The sequence below is a fragment of the Aphelocoma coerulescens genome, chromosome 4 (genome assembly GCF_041296385.1).
Source record: "Aphelocoma coerulescens isolate FSJ_1873_10779 chromosome 4, UR_Acoe_1.0, whole genome shotgun sequence".
NCBI lineage: Eukaryota > Metazoa > Chordata > Aves > Passeriformes > Corvidae > Aphelocoma > Aphelocoma coerulescens.
The window spans coordinates 15,080,654-15,102,347 of NC_091017.1; the positions used below are offsets into that span (position 1 = coordinate 15,080,654).

The 21,694-nt window shown below is 43.1% G+C and overlaps 1 protein-coding gene across 4 annotated transcripts; it reads right to left on the reverse strand.

Moving 5' to 3' along the window:
• ABCG2 (ATP binding cassette subfamily G member 2 (JR blood group)) lies at positions 1–19,244 on the reverse strand. 4 transcript variants are annotated; one of them, XM_069012778.1, is made up of 16 exons: positions 14,401–14,502; positions 13,381–13,593; positions 12,049–12,108; positions 11,471–11,585; positions 10,587–10,739; positions 9,984–10,141; positions 9,457–9,608; positions 8,919–9,023; positions 7,668–7,915; positions 5,917–5,999; positions 5,070–5,159; positions 4,303–4,427; positions 3,253–3,407; positions 2,258–2,347; positions 1,456–1,553; positions 1–958 (listed from the first exon to the last, which is right to left on the reverse strand). In XM_069012778.1, exons 2-16 carry the CDS (start codon positions 13,584–13,586, stop codon positions 808–810), a joined length of 1,989 nt encoding a protein of 662 aa, XP_068868879.1. In that variant the 5' UTR covers positions 13,587–13,593; positions 14,401–14,502; the 3' UTR covers positions 1–807. The 4 variants fall into 4 exon arrangements, with proteins under 4 accessions (XP_068868879.1, XP_068868878.1, XP_068868877.1 ...); XM_069012777.1 differs by lacking the exon at positions 14,401–14,502 and adding an exon at positions 13,755–13,889 and having other exon boundaries at positions 7,668–7,918; XM_069012776.1 differs by lacking the exon at positions 14,401–14,502 and adding an exon at positions 19,030–19,244 and having other exon boundaries at positions 2–958; positions 7,668–7,918.
• Between the last annotated feature and the right edge of the window lie 2,450 nt (positions 19,245–21,694).

The window sequence follows — 21,694 nt, forward strand, 5'->3', positions numbered from 1 at the left end:
TGCTGCACATGGCCAGGGGAAAGCTGGCCTGCCAGGAAGGGATTGCTGCAATCTATGGACCCTTACAAAGGTGCTACCATCCTGCTTAGTCATGCACTTGAAATTGGTCACCATAAAAATGACTAAGAACTACTCATGACAGCAGCACAAATGGGACAGTGAAGATGACTTGCAGTTATGCAGAGGAAATACAAATTTCAGGACAAGGATTATGGGAATTGGCACAGTAAGTAAGAACAACTTTATTTAAAAAAACTGCTTCTACCACTTGAGTGAGGCAAGAAAGGCTTGATGCCATCAATAAGTACATTCTAGAGCAGTAATGATTCCCAAATAGAAAAGGGCACTGGGATGGAGAGGATTTTGTCCCTGTCTCACATATCCTGTGACCACTTAAGCAGCTGAGACTGCATTGGTGTCCTGATAAGCATCACTTTGGACTGAATTACTTGATGGTGAAGGTAGGTGCTAATTAAAGCATGGTACCACTATTTTTTTCAGGTTAAGCCACTAAATATTAGTTACAGTGTTTGACAAGTTCTTAGCTAGAACATGCAGAAAGGCTGAGTAGTCTCTTGAAGAAATGAATAGCTGTACACTTTTTGTGGCAAAGAGGAGTGAGCCGTACTAAACAACTTGGCAGAGGAAATTAACAGTAAGTATTTAATATACAAGGATGGCATTCACGTTGTTGACTTGGATAATAATAAAAGTACAAAGAAAGGCGTCTTTAAAAATAATCAAGTCAGTTGCACAGTCAGTTCACCAAACTACTGAACAGTGAGAATTGCATCTTTCCCTCTGGTTTTAAGAGAACTTCTTCATTAAGTGCAGTTTCAGGTAGGCGATGATAAGGAAGATTATTGTCATGCAGGCCAGAGCCAGGTGGTTCTGCCACAGGCCCCAGGGGCTCCAGTCGATGCCTTGACTCTTCAGATACTCCTCTCCAGTACAAGACCTACAGAAAAATACACAGACATTGATAAACTTAGTCACTTTGTAAACCAGTCAGCAGGAACTAGGAAGATCTTTGGAAGTTGTAGTGTGATTACATGCATGTAGTAGGCCAGGCAAACACCAGCTGTATGTCAGTGGTTAGTTTTCCATTTGTAAATTTGCTTTTCTTGCACCTCCAGTTTCACGTAGGAAGCCGAAATGGCTTTTGTGAGGCTGTACAATTGTAGTGTATGTGTGCATAGCTCTCACTAAATACAGTTTGAATAAAAGTGAGAAGCATAATGCCAGATATTTCTAGTGTTATAAGTACTAAATATGACAACAAGGAGAACGTTCCATGCAGTCAGAATGCAAAAACCCAGTCAAAGGTTCATTTTCCATGTAAAAACTCACAGATTCTCTGGCCATCACTGAGTATCTCTGATACTCAGACTAATGTTCTGGGACTTCTAAAGTTACTGATGGTGGGACTCTTTTCAAGTGTACCAAAATACTTACGACTGGCCTATCTGTTGATATCTACTCTCACTGCTTAAAACTGTGTTGTTACTGCTTTTGCAGAAGTTCAGATTAGTCAACTCATTGATCTGTAAAGCCTTTTAAAATAAAAGAAACAATGACAACAGAAATTAGTAGGTAAAGGAATGATACATTAAAAAGATGAGATATCATGCAATTAAAATTCATTCTAAAAATGTGATGGTATCACTATTATATGGGCCAAATCCCCATTTTTTTAGCATAGTAGCAGAATTCCCTTTCTTTTAAGAGAGGAATGCATGCAGCCCACACCCTGTAAATTATGCATCACAACAGGCTTTATCACCTCCCCCAGGCCAGACTGTTTCTGCACAGGCATAGCAAAGACCAAATTTCTCTGCAATAACCCTGGCTTAAATTTTCACAAATTAGGAGAAAAGCTTTAGCCTGACAAGTTTTTTATTTGATTGATGGAAAAGACAAATAGAAGACTTTTTAATTTTGGGGGGGGGAGATAACATTGTTCTTTACTTTGAAACATTTCTGTCCAGCTGAATTCCAGTGGATGTAGTAGTTGTGTCTCTCATATGAGGTATTTCCAAATTATAGAAATGAGGTCTTGTAAACAGCAGTGGGTGCTGGTTGATGAGAAGTCCTTCTTGTTTCAAGATACTGCACAACACTCAGAGGTTGTTGTACTTAATTAGCTTTCCTTATGCTCATTAGGCCATCAAGTTTGAAGATTTCTTCATCATTATTAAAGACATTCCTTTCTAGCAAACCATTTCCAGGTTTATAGACAGGAAAACAGAGCACTTACTGTCATTCCATATCGAGGGATGCTAAAGTATTTGAGCCAGGAGAGCCAGGACAGGACGCTTGTGAGATTGACCAGCAACCCAGAGAAAAGCTAGATGCAATAATTACAAAAAAAAGCCACAACAACAAGAAAAACAAATTACAAATTACATGTTTTTATCATGTGTTCTTCTCTAGCTCTTGACTTTGCTTCTTCAGATAAAAAAGAATGGGAAGGCATTCCTAGAGGAAGAAACTCTTCCAGTAGAAGAACAAGAGATAGGGAAGGATTTATATGTTACCAAGGTTTGGGCCATAACCTCAGATCCTTCCCCCAAAATGAGCAACAGGGAATGCTTTCTCCTGAGCAGGAAACCCATGTGCTTCCTGTCGGGGGGTCCCACATGGGTTCACATGAACTCTTCTGCTCCTCCATGTGCGGGACTGCCAGATGTGTGCTCTGGGTTTTGCCAGGGTTCCCTGAGCCTGAGGCAATGTGGATTTTGGCTGTGGGTTCAGTGCTGCTGCCTTGTTTAAGGTGCCTGTCTCCTGACTCTGGCTGTGTGTTGTCCAGTTTAACATGCTGAAGGTGGGCTCTGCAGCTGAGGAAGACAGCTGGGGTAATGGTCTCAGAAAGCAGGGGGCTGTAGGGCATGTTCTCAGCCAGACACATTTGCTTTTCACACAGTTAAGGGAGAGAGAATGAAGTGTAGCCCCAAGTGGCTTTCCTACTTTCCAAGTAGTTTGGTGGCTGCCAGAGGCACTGACAAGAGGGAAAAGGAACCACTCTCCCCCTCACACCCAACCCTCCAGCCCCCCACTTCTTGTTAATTCAAAGGACAAATCAGAATATTCCACCATGCAGCATCAGGATACTCAAATCAGACAAATCAGGATATGTTGACCCCAACAGACTTTTTGCAGAATTCAGCTGAACTCTGGACTAGTAGGATTTCTGGAGCTCAGCATTTCTGGGATTTCAAGATCCAGTCTAGAGAACTGAACAGTTCTACTCACAATCATAAAAACAAACGTGATAGTCATGAGTAGATTTGCTATGGCGACCACGCTCTGTCCTGCTGCAATGGCAAGTGCCATGGAAGTGGCTGTGTAGGACACCATCATAAGGGTGAACATCATTGTAAAGAAGGCTTCTGCTGTTGGTTTCAAACCTTAAAGATCAGAACAAGAAGGGTTTCAGTACAATCCTGCTGAAAGCTGTGCCATAACCTGAACACTATCCTGACTTTCCTAGTGTGTCCTGCCCACAGAATACACTTTGTCTGCCAGCATAGGCTGTGTCACTGAGATCCAAGACTGCCACGGTGCTTGTGACAGCCCTAATGTGTCTGTCCTGACAGTGGAGGACAGGATGAATAAGTAGTATGCCCAAAACTGCAGTAACAGTGAGGATAGCATAATGTGTAGAAGTACTGTACTTCACACATCCAAAGTGACTTCAAGTTGTCCATCAAAGGAGAAACTTCTAGTGCACTTCCATGAGCAGCAGCTGTACTGCATTCCACTAGTTTCCAGCAGAGAGCTCTCCTAAAGAACCTAGCAGCCTTTGGGTGGCTATGGATTTGGTAGCAAGGCCTGTCTCACTCCAGTTTCACAGTCTGAGAGCCTCTTGCTGATGTGTCCTTGTGTCCCATTGCTTGGGGAAAAACTCAGACCCAAGCCTACAAGCTGGTATTAATTCACACAGTATTAAGATCTTAAAACAAAACCTTTTCCTTGCAAGGATCAGAAAAGTAAAGCAATCAGAAGCCAAGATGGCCGTAGATGAAAAGGAATAGATCAAAACTATGTGGTAATGGTTATGGCTTCCTTCTAGGGACAGTGGAGATGAGACATGTCACAGATTCTCTGATGAATGCTTAAATCTTTGTGCCTTTTCCGTAGAAAACAACATGGTGTGCTACAATAAGCTCAGTAACCACTACCATGCCAGTGTAGGGCTTTAACCTATATAAATATCCATGTGTACATCCACATCTATCAAGTGCACGTGCCATACTGATTTATTGAGGGGGTTGGAATGAGGCTGTAGGTGGCCATACTTGCCTAGCATGAAGTAAACTATGCAGGTGAAGATGATGCTGGGCAGAGTCCTTATGGGTATTAAATCAGCCATTAGCTTTGCTATGAAGTATGCAGATGTTCTGTAGTACCCACTGATATATTCATGTCTGGAATACAGAGATAGGTACAGCACATTACAAATTTAACCACTAAAAACTAGTTTTATTATTTTCACCCGGAGACAAATGAATTCTAGCTCAAAATGGATGAATTTTTCTTGTCAAAATGGAAGAAAATCTTTCATACTTAGGCTGTAATGCAACTGTCTAGTAAGCCACAGACTACAGAACTGGTGACATTTTCATATGCAAATAAACATGGGGATTTGTGCACATGATTTTTAGTAAATTTATGTGTCATGTCATTGAGATAGAGAGGTAAAGTTTGAATAATTTTCATATTTTTTATGCCATAATATTCATAGCTTTAAAAAATCCAGTTAGATTATATTCATTGCCCTCACTAGCAAATCAAAAACTTATTAATCAATGCCAAAATTGAGTATTCAAGGGTTTTTTTCCTGCTGTGTCAATAATATTAAACTCTGAGCCATTTGTAATGATAGGTACCTTTTGGGGTATTTGCAGACAACTCACTAGCAGACTACCAGAGTACATTTGCAATGAGCACTATCAGTGAAAAAATTTGAAAACTCTGCACTAGCTGCACTTAAATGACAGCTACAGCACGTCAGACAATCTCACTGTCTAACAGTAGTGCCTGATAACCTTTTTGTATGCTTTACTTACATAAATATCTTTTTTTCCACGACAAAGAGTTCAATAGCTGAGATGCTGCTGAAACACTGGTTGGTGGTCAGAAAGAACATTGCACCCACTCTGCAAAATAGCAAGCAGTTATTGAAAATGGGATGTAAATGTAGTGTTTCCACTACACAGTAGTTTTTGGCATGCAAGGATGGCACATTTTCTGGTGCAGTCAAAGGACAGAAAATCAACTGAGTTGGTTTTTGGTGGTTTTTTTTTGTTTTTTTTTTTTGAGGGGTTGTGGTTTGTTTTTTTTCTTAATGCAATTTCCTGACTTGTTGAATTCTGATTCTCAGATTGCGAGGCATTGGTCTGCTGCAAACTGTGAGGAACGAAATAAGCAGTATGAGAAGTAGTCTTCACCTTCCACAAAAAAATTTAAGGCACTTCATACCCACTTTAAAACTTGGACATTTTTAAGTAAATGCTATGAAGTGTTTCAAGGTTAAGAACCCAGAGGTTTCATAGTTGCAAACTCACGTGTCAGGTCAGGCACATACCCCTGTCAAAATGATACATAGACCAGCATAATTTGAAAATCTAGCTTTAGGTGGCTTACTGCTGGTAAATTCAGGTGTATGAATAGAAACAGTTGCAAGATTAAAGCTTTAGTTACCTAGGTTTAAGCAGCCACAAGTCTGTACATTTTAACCCTCTCAGTTCTGCAGGGACCTTGGTAGAGGGACAAAAGCATATCCTCGCTTCCAAGTCGCATAGACTTGGCCTTACCTACTGATGTGAAGGGAAGCACTTGTTTTAAAGAGGTATTAGGCTCCTTTAAAGGGAGCTTTATCAAATTTTTGAATATCCATTACCTAGACTGACTGACCTGTTCTGTAGTCCAGTAGAGTCCTCTTTAAGTCCAAAGAAAATGGCACCTACAATCAGTCCCAGAAAAGCTGTAACACACACCTAAATGGGAAAAAGAGAAAAGAGGAGGGAAAGTATCATTATCATTGCTTCATTATCATTTCCTGACTGCCAGGATGAGGAAGACAGTTTATTTTCATGCTCTACAGTGTGTAATTACTGGGGTCTATCAGACATCTTATTCATGGGATTGTTTTTAACAAGATGCTGTGACAGGGCTGCAGATGTGCTGGTATTTGCAGTCTGTAACTATTTAAATAGTAGAGATAACAGATCCCTCAAGGATGTCAATTAAAAGACTAAAGTGTGTGCATCACACGCTTTAAATGCTAAATGCAAATGACAAAAAGCTCAGGAAAACTGATGGTATCAGGCAGTTCTGTCATTTTTAAACCCGAGCAATGCATGAGTCTTAACACCATAAACAACTTGATCCATGGTACCCTCTCGCTAAGATCCTGCCGAAAGGAGCAAATGTCAGGGATAATTCAGCTCCTAAGCCAGTTGCAGTGGAAAGCAGGGATCATTTCAAGACCAATTTGGAGCAGATTAATGAAAAAAAGGCTTAATGAGCCCTGTACCCCTGAAAGAATGCTGGACAAATCCATCCCTAATTAGAGTGGGGAGATAAAAAAGATTGTGAGAAACAAGTCAGGACCATTAACCTCGGGCTATTAAGGAGGTTCTTGAGAGCCTAATTCTTGTCACAAGGTCAAGCTTTTACAAAGCAATTATTAAGGATCTCTATAGTATCAACATACAGGCACACACACGTACTCAAAGCCTTTTAACCTCAGGGATTCTGGACTCGTTTACCTCCACACCAACCATTTATTCACTCATTATATAAACCATGATGAAGATAATTTATACCCCTGGACACAGGCTAATTTTTCAATTGGCTTCTCTAGAACTGCTGAGAATTGCAGTGGGAGTTTTGGTGGTGCTGTGACGGCAGAGTTTGGTCCATGAATTAGGGGATTCCCGAGGATTAGTCACTCTGCAGAGACCAGCCATACATTCTTTATTTTTGAAGGCAATGTGCAGCTTTGAAGGAGTCAACACTTTCGGTGTTGATCCTTCTGAAAAAGCAGCACTAACAGAGCCTGGTGTCTGTCTTCCATGGTGGGTGTTAGACCCCTTTGTGGGCTTCATGACACCTCATCCAGATGACATCATCACCAATATGAACAGCCAAATGACCAAATAGCACACACATTATGAGACTGTGAAAATATTTTTGCACTTGAGCCAACTGCCAGCACTTCATTTTGTGCTGAAGTTTAATTAAGTATTCAAATGCAGTCTGTTAACTTTTCCTAACAGGGGAGAGGATTTGAGGCCAAACCCCACAGTGCTGAGCCTGGACAATTAGAGTCAAATTTGAAGAATGTTCTTGAGAAAATGTGTGAAACTGCTTGGGACCTAATGTGCTTCTGGCTGGGAGCAGCAGAATGCCCTGCTGGGAAGGGTCTTGCCTCCCAAAGTCTTTCACTAGTCCAAACTTAATTACTGAACAGTCCAAAATTTGGGAGCATTCAGGACACCTTCTATCCCCAGATTCCTAGATCTTGAGCACTCTTTCTTCAGATGTTTACTGCAGTCAAAATATCAAGAGGCAAAACCATCCCAATGATTTGCCTGATAATCCAGGAGCTGAATAAATAAATTCAATGTATATGACAAAATTATGGATACAAAGAGCCTTACCTGAGCTATGGAAGCCTGAGGGTTTCCTATGAGATTTTTAAATGTGCGCCTGGACACCCATTTCAGCTGGTGGAGGAAGGAATTGGCATATGTGATTTGCCGGAAAATTCCTTTGGTTTTCATTTTATTTCCTGAAGAAACGCTCTCTAAATATGCTTTTGTTTCTCGGTAGTAGGCAGAGTTGGAGTATTTTTCTGCTAACTGTTCAGCCACTGTTTTATCATATTCAGAGTGTTCTTCGGTGCTCTCTGCTGAAAAGATTAAAAAACCAGAAGAATTAATATGCACATGTAGTTCCAGTGATTCACTGCACTCAGTCCCGTAGCAGGCAGTTCATAAGAGTCTGTATAAATAAGACCAAACCTCTGTGTTTGTCTGTGCAACCTGTCCCACAGGCAGCAGCCTCTCAGCACTCTGACCAGGCAAACCCCTGTCTGCCCAGAGAGTTTCAACCTGGCAGCAATATGGAATTTAATGAAAAAATTATTTTTACATCCCCTTTGCCCCCAAAAGTTTCTGTAAGTGATCCGTTTCACAGATCTGATTACATAATCCTGGACTTCCCAGATTTTTGATCCAGGTAATCCTGCATGTTTTTACTTTGGTCATAAATAAATTTCAGCTGGACCTCCTTTTTTTCTCAACTATAGTGCAGTGTGGGCTTTTCCAATGGCAGATATGATGTGTGTTGCCAGTTATAATATTTGCCAGACCTTGATCACAGCATTTTTGTAAAATGATGGCTGCTCCTTTGGTAAAGATATAGTGAAACTGTGTTTGGGCACACAGAGTATTCATTACTTCATTTGCCCTTTCACTCCTGGGAAAAGAGATAAGCTATTAGTGAGTGGCAGCAGAAATGGATGAGAAAGCATGCTCCATAAAATAGGTGAGAGCTGATTTGTTAGTTTGGGGATCATTTCTGCCTTAGCACAACTTCAGGGAAACATCCGGTGAGCAGTGGTACCCTATCTCTACCCCTTCCCACCCTGCTCAAAGGAAGGAAAACAGTAATTTCCTAATGGAAAAACTGTTCCATTAGGTAAAATATGCAAGTCATAACTGCATCAAATTATGTCCTTAACTGGAACAATTGTCTTGGTTTATTGTCTCTGGTTCCACAGGACTTCAGCTGCTTTGCCTTGAAGATGAAAGAAGCTCTTTCTCTGTGCTGAGGGTTAACAAAACAGTTTCTTAAATTCCCATTCCCACACATGTTAGGACAACTTGACTCAGCTCTGGGTTTCATACCTGTGTTACTTTCATCAGCCTTGTTCATTGCCACGGCGGTAGAGTCTCCATTGATGACGTCCAGGAAAAAGTCTGCAGGGTTGTTGTAGGGCTCGCACTGGTAGCCTGTGATGACAGTGTTACGAGCCCTGAGTGGGGTTCTGTGACTGGCCAAGGGCTGTGCTTGGCTCTCAGGAGCACAGCCACACATCCTGCCCATGGAGCAGCCTGCACCAAGGGCGTGGCAGCCTTTGGAAAGTCCATGATTTCCTGAGGGATGAGCAGCACTGCTGGGCAGCACCGTCAGCAAAAGCGAGGTGACAGCTGGCAGCATGCTCTTCCCAGCCCTAGCCTGGGCTTTCTCTAATTAAGATGTACCCAGGAACAGCTCATCCAAATCCACATGTGGGTCAAGAGAGGAAACACCCAGGGAAATGCTCAGCCTGTTACAATGCTGGGCTTGCTTGGACACGCCGTGTCCAATTCTGGCCCAGAGCTACTGGCATTTTACTCAAGTTGGTGCAAACCAAAGGTTGGCGCTGCTGGAAGCTGAGCTCACCTATGGACTGGAAGTACTGGATGGCATGCTGGGCCGGCCCATGGTACAGCACTCTCCCTGCAGCCAGCAGTGTCAGGTTGTCAAACAGTCGGAATATGGAGTACCGAGGCTGATGGATGGAGAAGATGATTGTCTTTCCTTGTTTTGACATCCTGAATGTGAAGAATGACAGAGATGTCAGCTTTGAGAATTGATTCAGTGTTTAGAATTTGAGAATAATGAGTTTGAAAGTTCAGTTAAGTCTTGATGAAGTCTGATTAAGTTGGTATGCCAGAGAAGGGAGAAGAAAGGGGAAAAAAGAAAATATTTGGGCCAAATTTACAGTGTCTGTGTGAGAAAAGAATTCTCACTTTGGAGAGAGAGAATTAACAGGTTTTTTCCTACCCTCTTTGCATCCTTGGCTCACTGGTAAATAATTAGATGTCTGAACTCCCTGTTTGCTCATTCTAATGTAATTCAAGTCAAATACAACTGAGGTACAGCAGAGTGGAGTGCTGAGAATTGGAAGATGTTTCCAAGGCCATCACCTTTTCAGTAGCAGTAGGACAGCATTAGCAGTGCTGGCATCAAGTCCTGTGGTTGGCTCATCCAAAAACAAGATGGCAGGATCCGTGATGAGCTCCATCCCAATATTGGTCCTTTTCCGTTCTCCTCCAGACACCCCGCGAGAGAACTGGGTGCCAACCTGATAGAAAACAAGAAACTTGTCTTGTTTGGCCCAAAGAGAAATCCTTGAGTGAACAGCATCCTACCCACTCGGCAGTGTTTGGGGAGAGTTGTAAGGAATTTTGGCCCTACATTCAGGAGCAGATGTAAATGTTATCTCACACACAGCCTGGTTCTTGATGTTAGTATTGCTGGAGGTCTTGTCTTTTTCTCCAATCACTGCCCTTCTCTTTCACCTTTCACCTTTCCCTTTCCTTTTCCCTTTCCCTGCAATGTAATACCATATGGCAGCATGAGCACAGTCTGTACAGATCTCCGTACAGAAATGTTATTAATTACTGTGTTACTGAAACAGCCTGTTGAAATTTACTTTTTTTTTAATTCTGCCATGATGAGCCATTTGATTAATTAATAAACCACTTACTACTGGATCATGGTTTAAGCACCTTGTTTGCAGGCCTTACCTTGGAATCTGCCACTTTGCTCAAACCCAGTTCCTTGATGATCTGATTCACTCGTTCATCTTTTTCCTGCTCCTTCACTGACTTTGGCAAGCGGAGTGCTGCTGAGAACTTCAGGTTTTCTCTTACAGTCAGGGTTCCCATCACTACATCATCCTTCATTAAAAAAAAAGGTAGATACTTGGTGGTTGCTCAGCAGTTTCTATTTATTCCTCTGAGAACTGCATCTACCTATGTTTTATGCTGTCCTTGCATGCAGAGGAACAGTAGCAGCAGCCAGAACATGCAGTAAGGTGCATCTTCAGTGCCTGTGTCATAGCAGAGAGTGGATTTCATGTATGTAATTGTATTTGCCTTAATTCATAAAGCAATGCCATATAGGAACAGCCTCCACCATGCATGATATCAAAATGCATAAAGAGCAAAGTGCTAAAAACTATCCCTTATGAATTCTTACCTTATTCATTTTTTTGGAGGTGTCAAGGGAGAGACTGAAGGGCTGAAGGGGCCTAAGGAGTAACTACAGCTCAGGTCATTATCACAGTGTGTTTGTCAGTGCAGCCTCAGCCCACCACAGGTGACAGCAGGGAGAAAAGAGGGAAGGAGAAGAGAGGTTGGGTCCATGTGGGTTAGGATGAAGGTGTTCCCAACTTGTTTGTCAAAGGAGGAAGGAGGGGAGGTTTTTAGATACCATCTTCTTGTCTCTTGCAAAGAGAACCTGTCAATTGCAGGAAGTTGAGATTTACATGTGGTTTGAGAGACTGCCTTTCTGCAACATGCTGACTGCAATTTTAAGGAGTTTTCCTAGATTCTTGGGTCAAGGCAAGGTATTTGCAACACAGCAGCAACTTCTTCCAGTAGAATCCACAGTGATAAAAATTACTTACCTGTACTACATACCCAGAGGTACATTTAAAGTTGGCAGGCTGAGGAGCTCCATTGATCAAAATGTCACCATAGAGCCCATTGGGATCCTTCCTTGCAGCCAAAATGTCAAGCAGCCTAAAGGGAAGGTTGGTTACTTTGTCAGATGAACATGCAGGAGGCAAAGCTCTCTGAACCATAAACCCAGCTCACAGAACGAAGAGCTACCTAAAAGAGTATCACATTAAATGTTTGCAATTTAGAAAACCCCCAGCAACTTCCAAGGACTGAGTTTCTTTTGTCCTGGTTTCCTAAGGAAATGAGATCTGTGCAGTTTTGTGTCCATTTTTTCAATCACTTGATTTTAAGCTAGAATGGTGTGTAAGGAGCAAGCGTCAGCAAAGTGTGGACTAAAACTGAATTTCACATTTCTCATACAAACTGATTGCCTTTTTTGAATTCAAGTATTTCTCGGAAAACTGAGGTTTGCACAGACCTAAACAAAAACTCTTTCTCTGAAAGAGAAGTGCATTATGCTAGAAGTGTGCAGTTTCATTTCCCCCTTGGTGTAATTTCTGTGAAGGGCAAAGGGGGCACTTACGAAGATTTACCACTGCCAGTGGGTCCCAAAATTGCATTCAGTCCTGGTTTCATGATGCCACTGTAAGACAAAACAGATAGGTTTTACAAAATAATTAGGGTGGGGTTATTTCTTTGCCTGTTTCAACTGGTAGGCCAGTGTAACTTACCTGTACTACTGCTTTCTGCATCCCATTAATTTTGGAATTAATGAAGATGCCTAATCACAAGCAATATTTATGATCAGATTTCACCTTAACTTTTATTCCTAAGCACAGAAACATGACTAAAATGTAGCAAAATCTGTACATATATTTTTACCCCATGGATCTCTACAAGAGAAGCATGCACTTGCTTTAGCCATATTCTGTTCTCTCAACAGAGAGAATAATGGTCCCTGTAGACAGAATAAACTAGGGATTTGTCTGTACTTAAAATGCAGTTGATAGTTTCTCTGTATCTGGCATTAAAGCCCCATGAAACTCAAAAGCCAGATGGAAAAAGTCACAAATGACCCATGTGAGTCAACTGAGGTACCACAACACATGGCTTTTGAGGAAAGCAACAAAGCCTTTAAGAGCTCATGTTTAGCAGGTGTGGAAATTCCCTGGGCAAAGAGCAGGACAGACAGAGTTACACAAAAGGGTGAATATTTATGATAGAAACTGGAGTTGGAGAGCTGAAAGTCACGGATGATTTGGAATGGCATATTGTATGAGCAGTTGCCACTGAATTTAACTACTGAACTGTGAATGGGCAAACTTTTTTCACTGATTATTTGAACAAAGGCCATAATGACATGACTGCTTTACTGCAGTAGTGCTCACTGTTGGGGAAAAAACACCAAAAGAACTCAACAAAAAAATGCCAAAAACCCAGAAACCTTTACATCTCTTCAGAGTTAACCTAACCCTCATATACATTAATGTCTTAAACATTTTAAGTTAAACCCCCATAAAAAATTAACCTTTCCCAAGGCCACCTGAGGGAAGGAGACACAAGTGTGGGGGACAGGCTGTTGGTATCTCAGCTAAACACCCTGGCACAGTGGGAGGATTGCCAGGTAGTGTAGAGCGAGCAGAGCTGGCTGGTGTGCCTCGTGCTGATAGCAACCAGGAGGGCTGTACCCCCAGGGCCGGGGGAAGTGAGCTCTCTGATGTACAGGCTCAGCCCAGTGACTGAAGGCCTGGGTTTAAGCACAGCTGGCAGCAAACACGAGGCAACCACACACACAAATAATTCTTCTAAATCTCGATCTGCATATTGTGCTGAATGGCTCAGTGACATGAGTGAAGTCAACTCTCTGGACAGAAATAAAACCTAATGTATTCTAGAGAGATGTTTAAATACGTACTTGACATCTCTCAAAACTTCTTTATCAGTGGTTTTTTGGAAACACAGGAACCCAGTCTTTGTCTTCACACGGTAGCAGATGTTGTGGAAGGTGAGCATGCTTCCTGCCTTGCCAGCAAAGTCTGGAGAGGACTGCCTTCTGCTGGGAATGCCATTTGTACTGGAGTCTGACATCTGAATGCATAGGTGTGGCTGGCCTTCTGCCATCTTTCCTCTGGAAGTAAAAAACAGGAAAGGGAAGATTTGATTAGGTATGAAGAGGAAAGATGTGTCTTCTGGGCCCGGTGTTCAGCACTGGGCCTATGGTGGGCCTGGAAGATGCCCATCTAGGAGTCTCTCTTTTGGATAGGAACATTGGGTCCTGTGGGCTCAGACCTGGAGATGTCACGAAGCTGATGAGGAGATGGGTCTGCCAGGGTTAGGGAGGTAGAAGACTTTCCCTCCACCCTGATGGTCTTTTGGGGTGGGCTGACCTTGGGTGGCCACAGCTGCCCACCCAGCCACCCTCTGAGGTGAATATCTACTCTGGAACCTGGACCTCCTTCTCTGGGGTTTGTAGAGCTGTTTCTCTCACATTTTCTCACTTCTCTCTCACAGCTGCTGAACAACACCTTTTGCCCTTTCTTACACGGGTTTCTAGAGAGGCTCTACCAGCATCACTGACACGCTCAGCTTTGCCACACCAGCTGGAGGTGGCTGTGTCTGCCACCTCAGGTGGCACAACCCCACAACCCTCACAACCCCAGGATCTTTCCCACAGAATCCTCCCCCTCCAAATACCCCTCAGCAGAAGCACCTGGCCACAGGCAGCAACCCTCACAACCCCAGGATCTTTCCCACAGAATCCTCCCCCTCCAAATACCCCTCAGCAGAAGCACCTGGCCACAGGCAGCAACTAAATAATTTTGCCAAGGATATAGCAACAAGGAAACTGATATGGTTGCCAAGGAATTCTCTTCCTTGGGTTTGATTTCCGTGTGAAAACCAGAAATTAGTTGTGGAATAATTAAAGTTGCCTCACCTCCCTCGTCAGCCAGGGTCCTGCCTGTGAGCTATCCACCTGCACAGTGGAGCATCCCTGGCTGTCCCTTTGCATGCAGACCTTTGTCCCCTTCGTGCTCCCTTAAGGGTCTGGGTGAGAGGTAGGATCTGGCCTCACTTTATATACCACGTTGACTCATTAGAGTGTAATCACTTTAATTATCACTACAGGAGATGTTAACAATGAAATAGTTCATGGGAGTCGAGAGGGCAGATGAGCAGCTGGGAGCTCTGGGGTGACTAGTCCCCCAACTCAGCACAGTTACACTGCTTACAGCAAGGAAGGAGGCAAATTATGAGACAGTTTCAGACATGCTGAATGAATTTGAGAGCCGTTAGTAAAAAGGAGCCTTGCAAAAAAAAAAAAGCACCATTTAATCTAACAGGCTCATACGGTCACATAAAAACCCAACCCCAAGCCCTTATCTTGTCAGTTTGCTAAGGCTGCTCGACAGACAGCTTGAGCTGTCCTTTGTGGCTATTGGCACAGTGAAGCCTCTGGAAGCTCTACGTTCAGCAACCAGCCTATCTGCACATAAAGGCTGGTTCATCTGTCTCCCAGGGATGCTATCCCAAATCTAGCCCAAGATTGCCCCTTCTGAGAAAGCTGCAGTCTTCTGTGCTGACTAAAAGAAAAGGTCTTAATGTTTTAGTAATCAGTAATCTTGGCCCAGTGCAAAGCAACTGTGTTTGAAATGTAATTACAATAGGTCTAGCTTTAATTTGAGCTAGAATGCATTATTAATAAGTTGAACATCAATCAAATGTGCAACATTTAAAATACAGAGGCCTTTTACTGATAAACTGCATACACTCTCACTTGTGCCAGAGAAGATTTACCTACCTGGAGGAGGACAGGTAATTTTATAAGGCTATTTTTCCTGTAGTTTCTGGGCTAATCTGTCTGGACATCAATCACTGCCTTTTGAAAGGATGCTTTGGTAACTCAGAGATGTGTATTCAGAACTGCAGTGGGAGTCTCACCAAGTGCTGAACAGCTGTTTGCTGAGCTGTTTGCCAAATACTCAACCACAGGGGCAACACCAAGGGTAGGCATTAGAAAATCCCTTGAGCTGTTGGATAACCAAGCAGCACAAGGTGAGTGCAGAAGTCAGGAGACAGTGTGACTCTGACCGTGATATATCACGACATATATAAGGTATTTGGATCAGTATTTTGCTTGATCGCATTTTTTTTCTCAGCTTAGTATTTCAGTATTGCTGATGCAACATTGCAAGCAAATGAGAAAAAAAAATGAGGTAGAGTTTGACCTCAGGCATTATCAACAGAATGGTTACATTTTTTGTTTGTTTCATTTGATTTTGTTGGGTTTTTTGTCTTTTTTTCCAAAGACTGGCATAAAAACCTAGCTCAACACTTGCACTGAAATTTCTGAAATGCTCTTTAGAGAACAACTTTTTTTTTTTTTTTTTAGGAATTAAAGAAATTCAGTCTTCCAGACTGAACTAGACAGGTAGACAGTAAGCAGAGAATCATAAACTGTTTTCACAAATAAAGGATGACACTGTTTCCACAGTGTCGTTCCTAAGAACAGACAGTCTGTCACAGTCAAATTTAATCTATCAACCAAGTTATGATGGGATTGTACACATCCTTGCAAAAATGTGTGTAGAAGCTATATAAATAAATCAGGTATGGGAAGAATTACATACACCCATAGCAAACAGTCTCTCAATGGCTATTTAATACAGTTGTCTGCAGGAAACTTCCAGTTCAGGAAGGCTTGATAGCCCAAATTGCCAGACAAAAACAATGTTCTTCGCTATTGTCCCTTGGGAAAGCATTAACTACTGGCAGCTGTGAGCAGAGCCTGGATTCAGGTCTCACTGGACCCCTGATGTAAGTTGCTAGAGCCCTTCCTGGCTGCAGGGTGCTTGTGCCACTTGCAGGGACGGGATAGGGTGCTGTAGGTGGAACGCCTGGAACATGGATTTACCTGTGTTCTGTTCCTTCCTTCAGAAAAACGTGTATTGGTGGGGACATGCCATTTATCAAAGTTAAAAAAAAAATCTACTTCAAAGGTTACATTAATACTGAAAATAGCATTTTACACTTTCAGAGCTGCTGGAATTTATTGCAGAAAGAAATTGCAGAATGCTCATTCGCTTAAAGCTGGAGTGGTTATTTCCACTGTATGAAACCTGTGTTGGCTGCTCTCTTCTCAAAGGGGCATAACCACTGCAAGGTCTCCACCACAGCACCTCCTTTGGCTGGCAGAATGACAGGGCTCTGGACATGCTGCTGGGAAGGGGCTTGGGGAAGTCCCAAGCCCCAGCTTCTGCCTCTGAGCAGGGCTGGCACCAAGACAAGATGGGGTCAGCCGTGGCATTGCGTGGGTGATCTGTGGAAGCCTCTGAGAGTGGCAATTTGGATCTCAGCTAACAGTGTGCTGGGAGAAGATGAAGTGCTAAGAGTAGAAATGATGCTCACATGCTAGAATTAGGCGTTTGATTTGCTTTGCTTTTTTGCATGCCTCTTTTTCACCGTGGAGTGAAGAGTTGTAGCGAGATAATCAGTTTGGTATTTTGAAAATCAACATTCCCTTTTCTGATCTAGCAATAAACTTCACCAGACAAATAGAGGCTCCTGCTCCTTCACAGCTAATGTAATTATCAGCTGTTTGCAATTGCTCCTTAAAAATGGAATCTTTAAAATATTGCAGATTTTAATTGTTTAAAAAAAATTAATTGAGATTAATGTGATATACAGCCATGAAACATTTTAAGTCCGAGCTTTTGCAGGACAAAGAAACAACCAAGATGAATGTTAATAGAATAAATTCCTATGCAATTTTTAAATGAAGTTTCTCAGATTTCATTGCCAACAGCTTACAAATATTTACTTTAGATCAGAAATGAGCAGGAGATTCAATAACATGTACTGCCTGCTGTATTCAGAAGTATTTGTTAACTTCAATAAAGTGTTTCATATCCTTATCATATCAACCCTGGCTATAACACACTTTGCATCAGCAAAATAAAAAATTTATAAACTCAGGAAATTTTGTAAATTTTGGTTTGCCAAATAGTTCTAAAATATTTTTATTGCCTCTGATTTCAGCATCATTTCAGCTCAAGCCTAATAGAAAATCCTTTTCTTCAGAGATATTTAGTCTCAGAAAATTTTGTCAGGAGATGAAGTATTGGATCTAGAGATTTAACCCTTCATTAATGGCAAAATGAAACTACTTTCTTAAAAACAACCAAGAAATCTCTTTGCCCACTGTTTCAATGCACATAAAATGAAAGTCTCAGTACAGTCACTTTCCTGAGTATTCTTCTGAGACTTGTAAAGTAGAAAGTCTCATTTTTCCTACACACACAGGGGCACTGAACAAAACCCTCAAACAACAACAAAATGTGCTACAAAGTTCAATTGATTCAAACCCACTTGAGCCTCAACAATACCATACCTGGAGTCTTTCAAACAGTTTCAGTAAAAGTAGTTGTGTGCCTTAAGATATATTGTCTATACAAAAAGCTAAGGAACATTTATTCCCGTCAGTCTTCCTGCAAAGCTTTTGGCACCGGAGGGATTTGCAGTTCAAGTAGAAAAAAATGTAATACTAAAAAACAATACTTTAGGAGGGGTAGTAAAATTACAGATAACAGAATTCAGAGGTGCATTTTTTAAAAATCCAGGCAGTTACTCAAAAGATTTTATCTCTGTAGAGAATAAACATTGAAGTTACTTAAGGAGAAAGAATTTTAGAGACAGAAGCAGCTTTCAGCAGAATTTTCTAAAGGAAGCTACCCCAAACCCTTTTTAGAAGCAGTCTTTTTTTTTCTGGATACTTGAACATGCCAGAGAAACCACAATTAAGTGTGTTATTATTTCTCCTATTTTTAATGGGGTAGAAAGTTAAGTCTCGCAACCTGCAAGCTGAGACAGTACTGTATGTGCATTTTGGACTTGGAATATATATATAATTTAAAGAAGTTGTAAGTATACCTTTTCTACTCCCCTTCTTTAGCCATTTCCAGGGATGTGGGCTGACCAGAGAATTTCTGTGGGGATGCAAAGGGGCCAGGACCATACATTCCTCTTTCTCAGGAACACGTGCGGGAAATTAAAAGCGTTTGAGTAAATAAGGATAATGCGATTCTGGCAGTCTATAAGTTAATTGGCATCCGATTTACTGGGGATTTGTAACCTACCTTCCATGAAAAGAGCCCTGTGTGTTAAGTGGGGACCGAGCAAGCAGCGCATGGTTCATGCATAGTGCGTGCAGGCATTTGCATGCACGTGGATGTGCATGAGGGAACACCGAGGATGGCAGCTCCTGAAAAATTTTCTCATTTTTCACCTTTTTACTTGTTTTAATTTAAGCCTTGAGCCCCCCTCCCAAGCATTTTATAAAGCACATTTTCATTGATTTCTTGCCTTCCCAACAAGATCCCTTAAAAAGCTAGGAGAAGGCAGGCGAGCATTTCGCTGTGATTTCCTTGGCTGTTGGAGAAAAACAGCTGCTGAATATAATTCCGCAGCAATGGCACGGTAAGCAATTCCTGGGCGAGGAAGCACGCCACTACACCGAGCTAAAGGTGCCTCAGTAAAAGGGCTGAACTGCTGCTACCGACTCACTCACCAGCAGCAGGTCCGGGTCAGCGCTGCAGAGCTGCTGAGGAGGTGCCAGAGGCGCTGGGAGGCATGCAGGATCCAGGGAAGGGAGGAGCAGGTGGTGTGCAGGAGCGCAGCGCCGACGGCTCGCTCACCTTGCGGGACAGGGCAGTGCCACCCGGATCATCACATCTGCTGCAGGACGAGCTGGCAGCTGGCTTCCCTGCGCTCCGTCACCCCGGGGAGTCTCCACCCTCTCTGTACGCTGGGGAAGCCACAGGGCTTTGTGGGGAGGGCAGGGCCAGGGCGAGCCACAGCCTTCACCTTTTCTCCTTTTAGCTGAACAAGTCGTAAGCTGCAAGGGCAGGACCTCGCCGGGAGCTGCCTCAACCCAACCATGCCAGTAGCGGTGACACTGAGTGAAGGAGAACATCACCTGCCCGAGGCTTGCAGCCATGGACAGGGCTGGCAAAGCTGGCAGGGTGGGATGAATGCCAGCATGGCATGTTAGAAAAGGCTCACCTGGCTGTGGTGTCTTCTCTCCCAGTGTCCTGGAAATGGGTATGTTTTCCTTCAGTTCCAAATACCTGCAAAAATGCAGAGGCTTTTCTGAGCCCATCAGAACAGGGTTTTCACAGGACAGTATGTGGGCATGTCATTGGTGCTGTGGAAGGAACCAAAGCTGAGGCAGCCGTTGTTACAAAAGGTAGGAGCGCTGGTCCCCAGCTGAGGTTACTGGGCAGCATCAGCCACAGCTTTCCAGGAGCTGTGCTAACACTGGGTGCAGGATCACTGATGGGCATGCCACCTCTCATATGTGCTCTCTGATAGAGTTTTGCTTTCCAGGACAGTTGTAGCTTCCAATAACCCCAAAGATGAGGTTGAGCAAACTTTGGGGGATGCTGAAGGAACTCATTCAGTTCTGTTGGCGCCATCCCACGTGATGGCTCTGCCAGAGCTTTGACAAATGCACGAGGCCATGGAGTCACAATCTTTCTCCTTGGCAGATGACTCAGAAGAGTACACATTATGGATAGTTTCCAGTTAAAATAATGATTTTTATCCTCTCTTTTTCCTAGCAAGACTTACCACTAATTATTAAACACCAAGGCTGCCTGTAAGAGCTCTCCTGTAACGAACACCACAGGGCCAGATTTTTTAGGTGGCTATAACTTGGGATAGGTAAGTATATCATTGTTCATGAACCATGCTCCTGAGACCTTGTTCTTTCCTTTAGCAATTATTTTATAATAATTAACCCTCTACTGTATTTATATGAGCCTTTTAAGCATGCCAGCAGCTAGTAAAAATCATTTCATAGTCCCAGTGGCATTTGAGAAGATGCACATGTGACCAAATAGGTGCAGAAATACTGTTATCTCATTCAGGGAGCACATCTGCAGCCTGGGCCGGAAACCTCAGCAAACAATTTGCAGTATCCGATCTGGGCTATTCCCAGGCAGCTTGAATGCAGGACTCAAAGGTGTTCTACATAAGTTACTATACTGGGAGGATTTGTTGACTCCCTTGGAGGCAGAGGCCCTGCAGAGAGACCTTGACAAGCTGGAGGGCTGGGAAATCACCAACCACATGAAGTTTAAACAAAGACAAGTGCTGTATTTTTCACCTGGGATGGGGGCAACCCTGGATGTACAGACAGACTGGGGAATGAGAGGCTGGAGAGCAGCGCTGTGCAAAGGGACCTGGGGGTCCTGGCTGATGGAAAGTTGAATGTGAGCCAGCGGTGCCCTGGCAGCCAGGAGGGCCAGCTGTGTGCTGGGGGCATCAGGCACAGCATCGACAGCTGGGCAAGGGAGGGGACTGTCCTGCTCTGCTCTGCACTGGGGCAGCCTCACCTCCAGTGCTGGGAGCAGTTTTGGGCGCCACAATATAAAAAAGACATTAAGCCATTAGAGAGAGTCCAAAGGAGGGCCACAAAGATGGGAAATGTTCTAGAGGGGCAGCTATACCAGGAGTGGCTGAGGTTATTTGGCTTGTTCAGCCTGGAGAAGAAGAGAGTGAGGGGAGACCTCACTGCAGTTACAGCTTCCTTGTGAGGGGAAGAGAAGGGGCAGGCACTGAAATCTTCTTTGTGGAGACACTGACAGGACCCCAAGAATGGCCCGAAGTTGTGTCAGGGGAGGTTTAGGTTGGATATTAGAAGAAAGTTTCTTCACCCAGAGGGTGGCTGGGCACTGGAGCACGCTCCCCAGGGAAGTGGTCACAGCTCCAAGCCTGACAAGAGTTCAAGAAGATTCTGGACAATACTCTTAGGTATATGGTGTGGTTCTTGTGACTGTCCTATGCCAGGCCAGGAGTTGGACTTTATGATCCTTCTTGGGTCTCTTCCAACTCAGTATATTCCTCTATGAGTTAGGAAAAAACAGAGCACTTGCACAAGAGAGGTGCTGTTGCTCTCAGCATGACTGGTGCTCATGCTTAAACCAACCAACCAACAACAAAAGAAGATGAAAAACTGTGGTTATTTTGTTTGCACAGATATTTGCTCTACTGTTAAGAGCCAATATGATTTGGGGCTTTTTTGGGATACTGTGAGCACAGGTATCCTTGTGATCGTTTCTGAGTGCATCAATTCACAGTTGTTCCTGTCTTCAGGCATGGAGCAGACTGTCTGAAGGAAAGCCCCAGCTGACACTTGCATTAGAATCTGAAACACAGAGTGAAAGGAATTC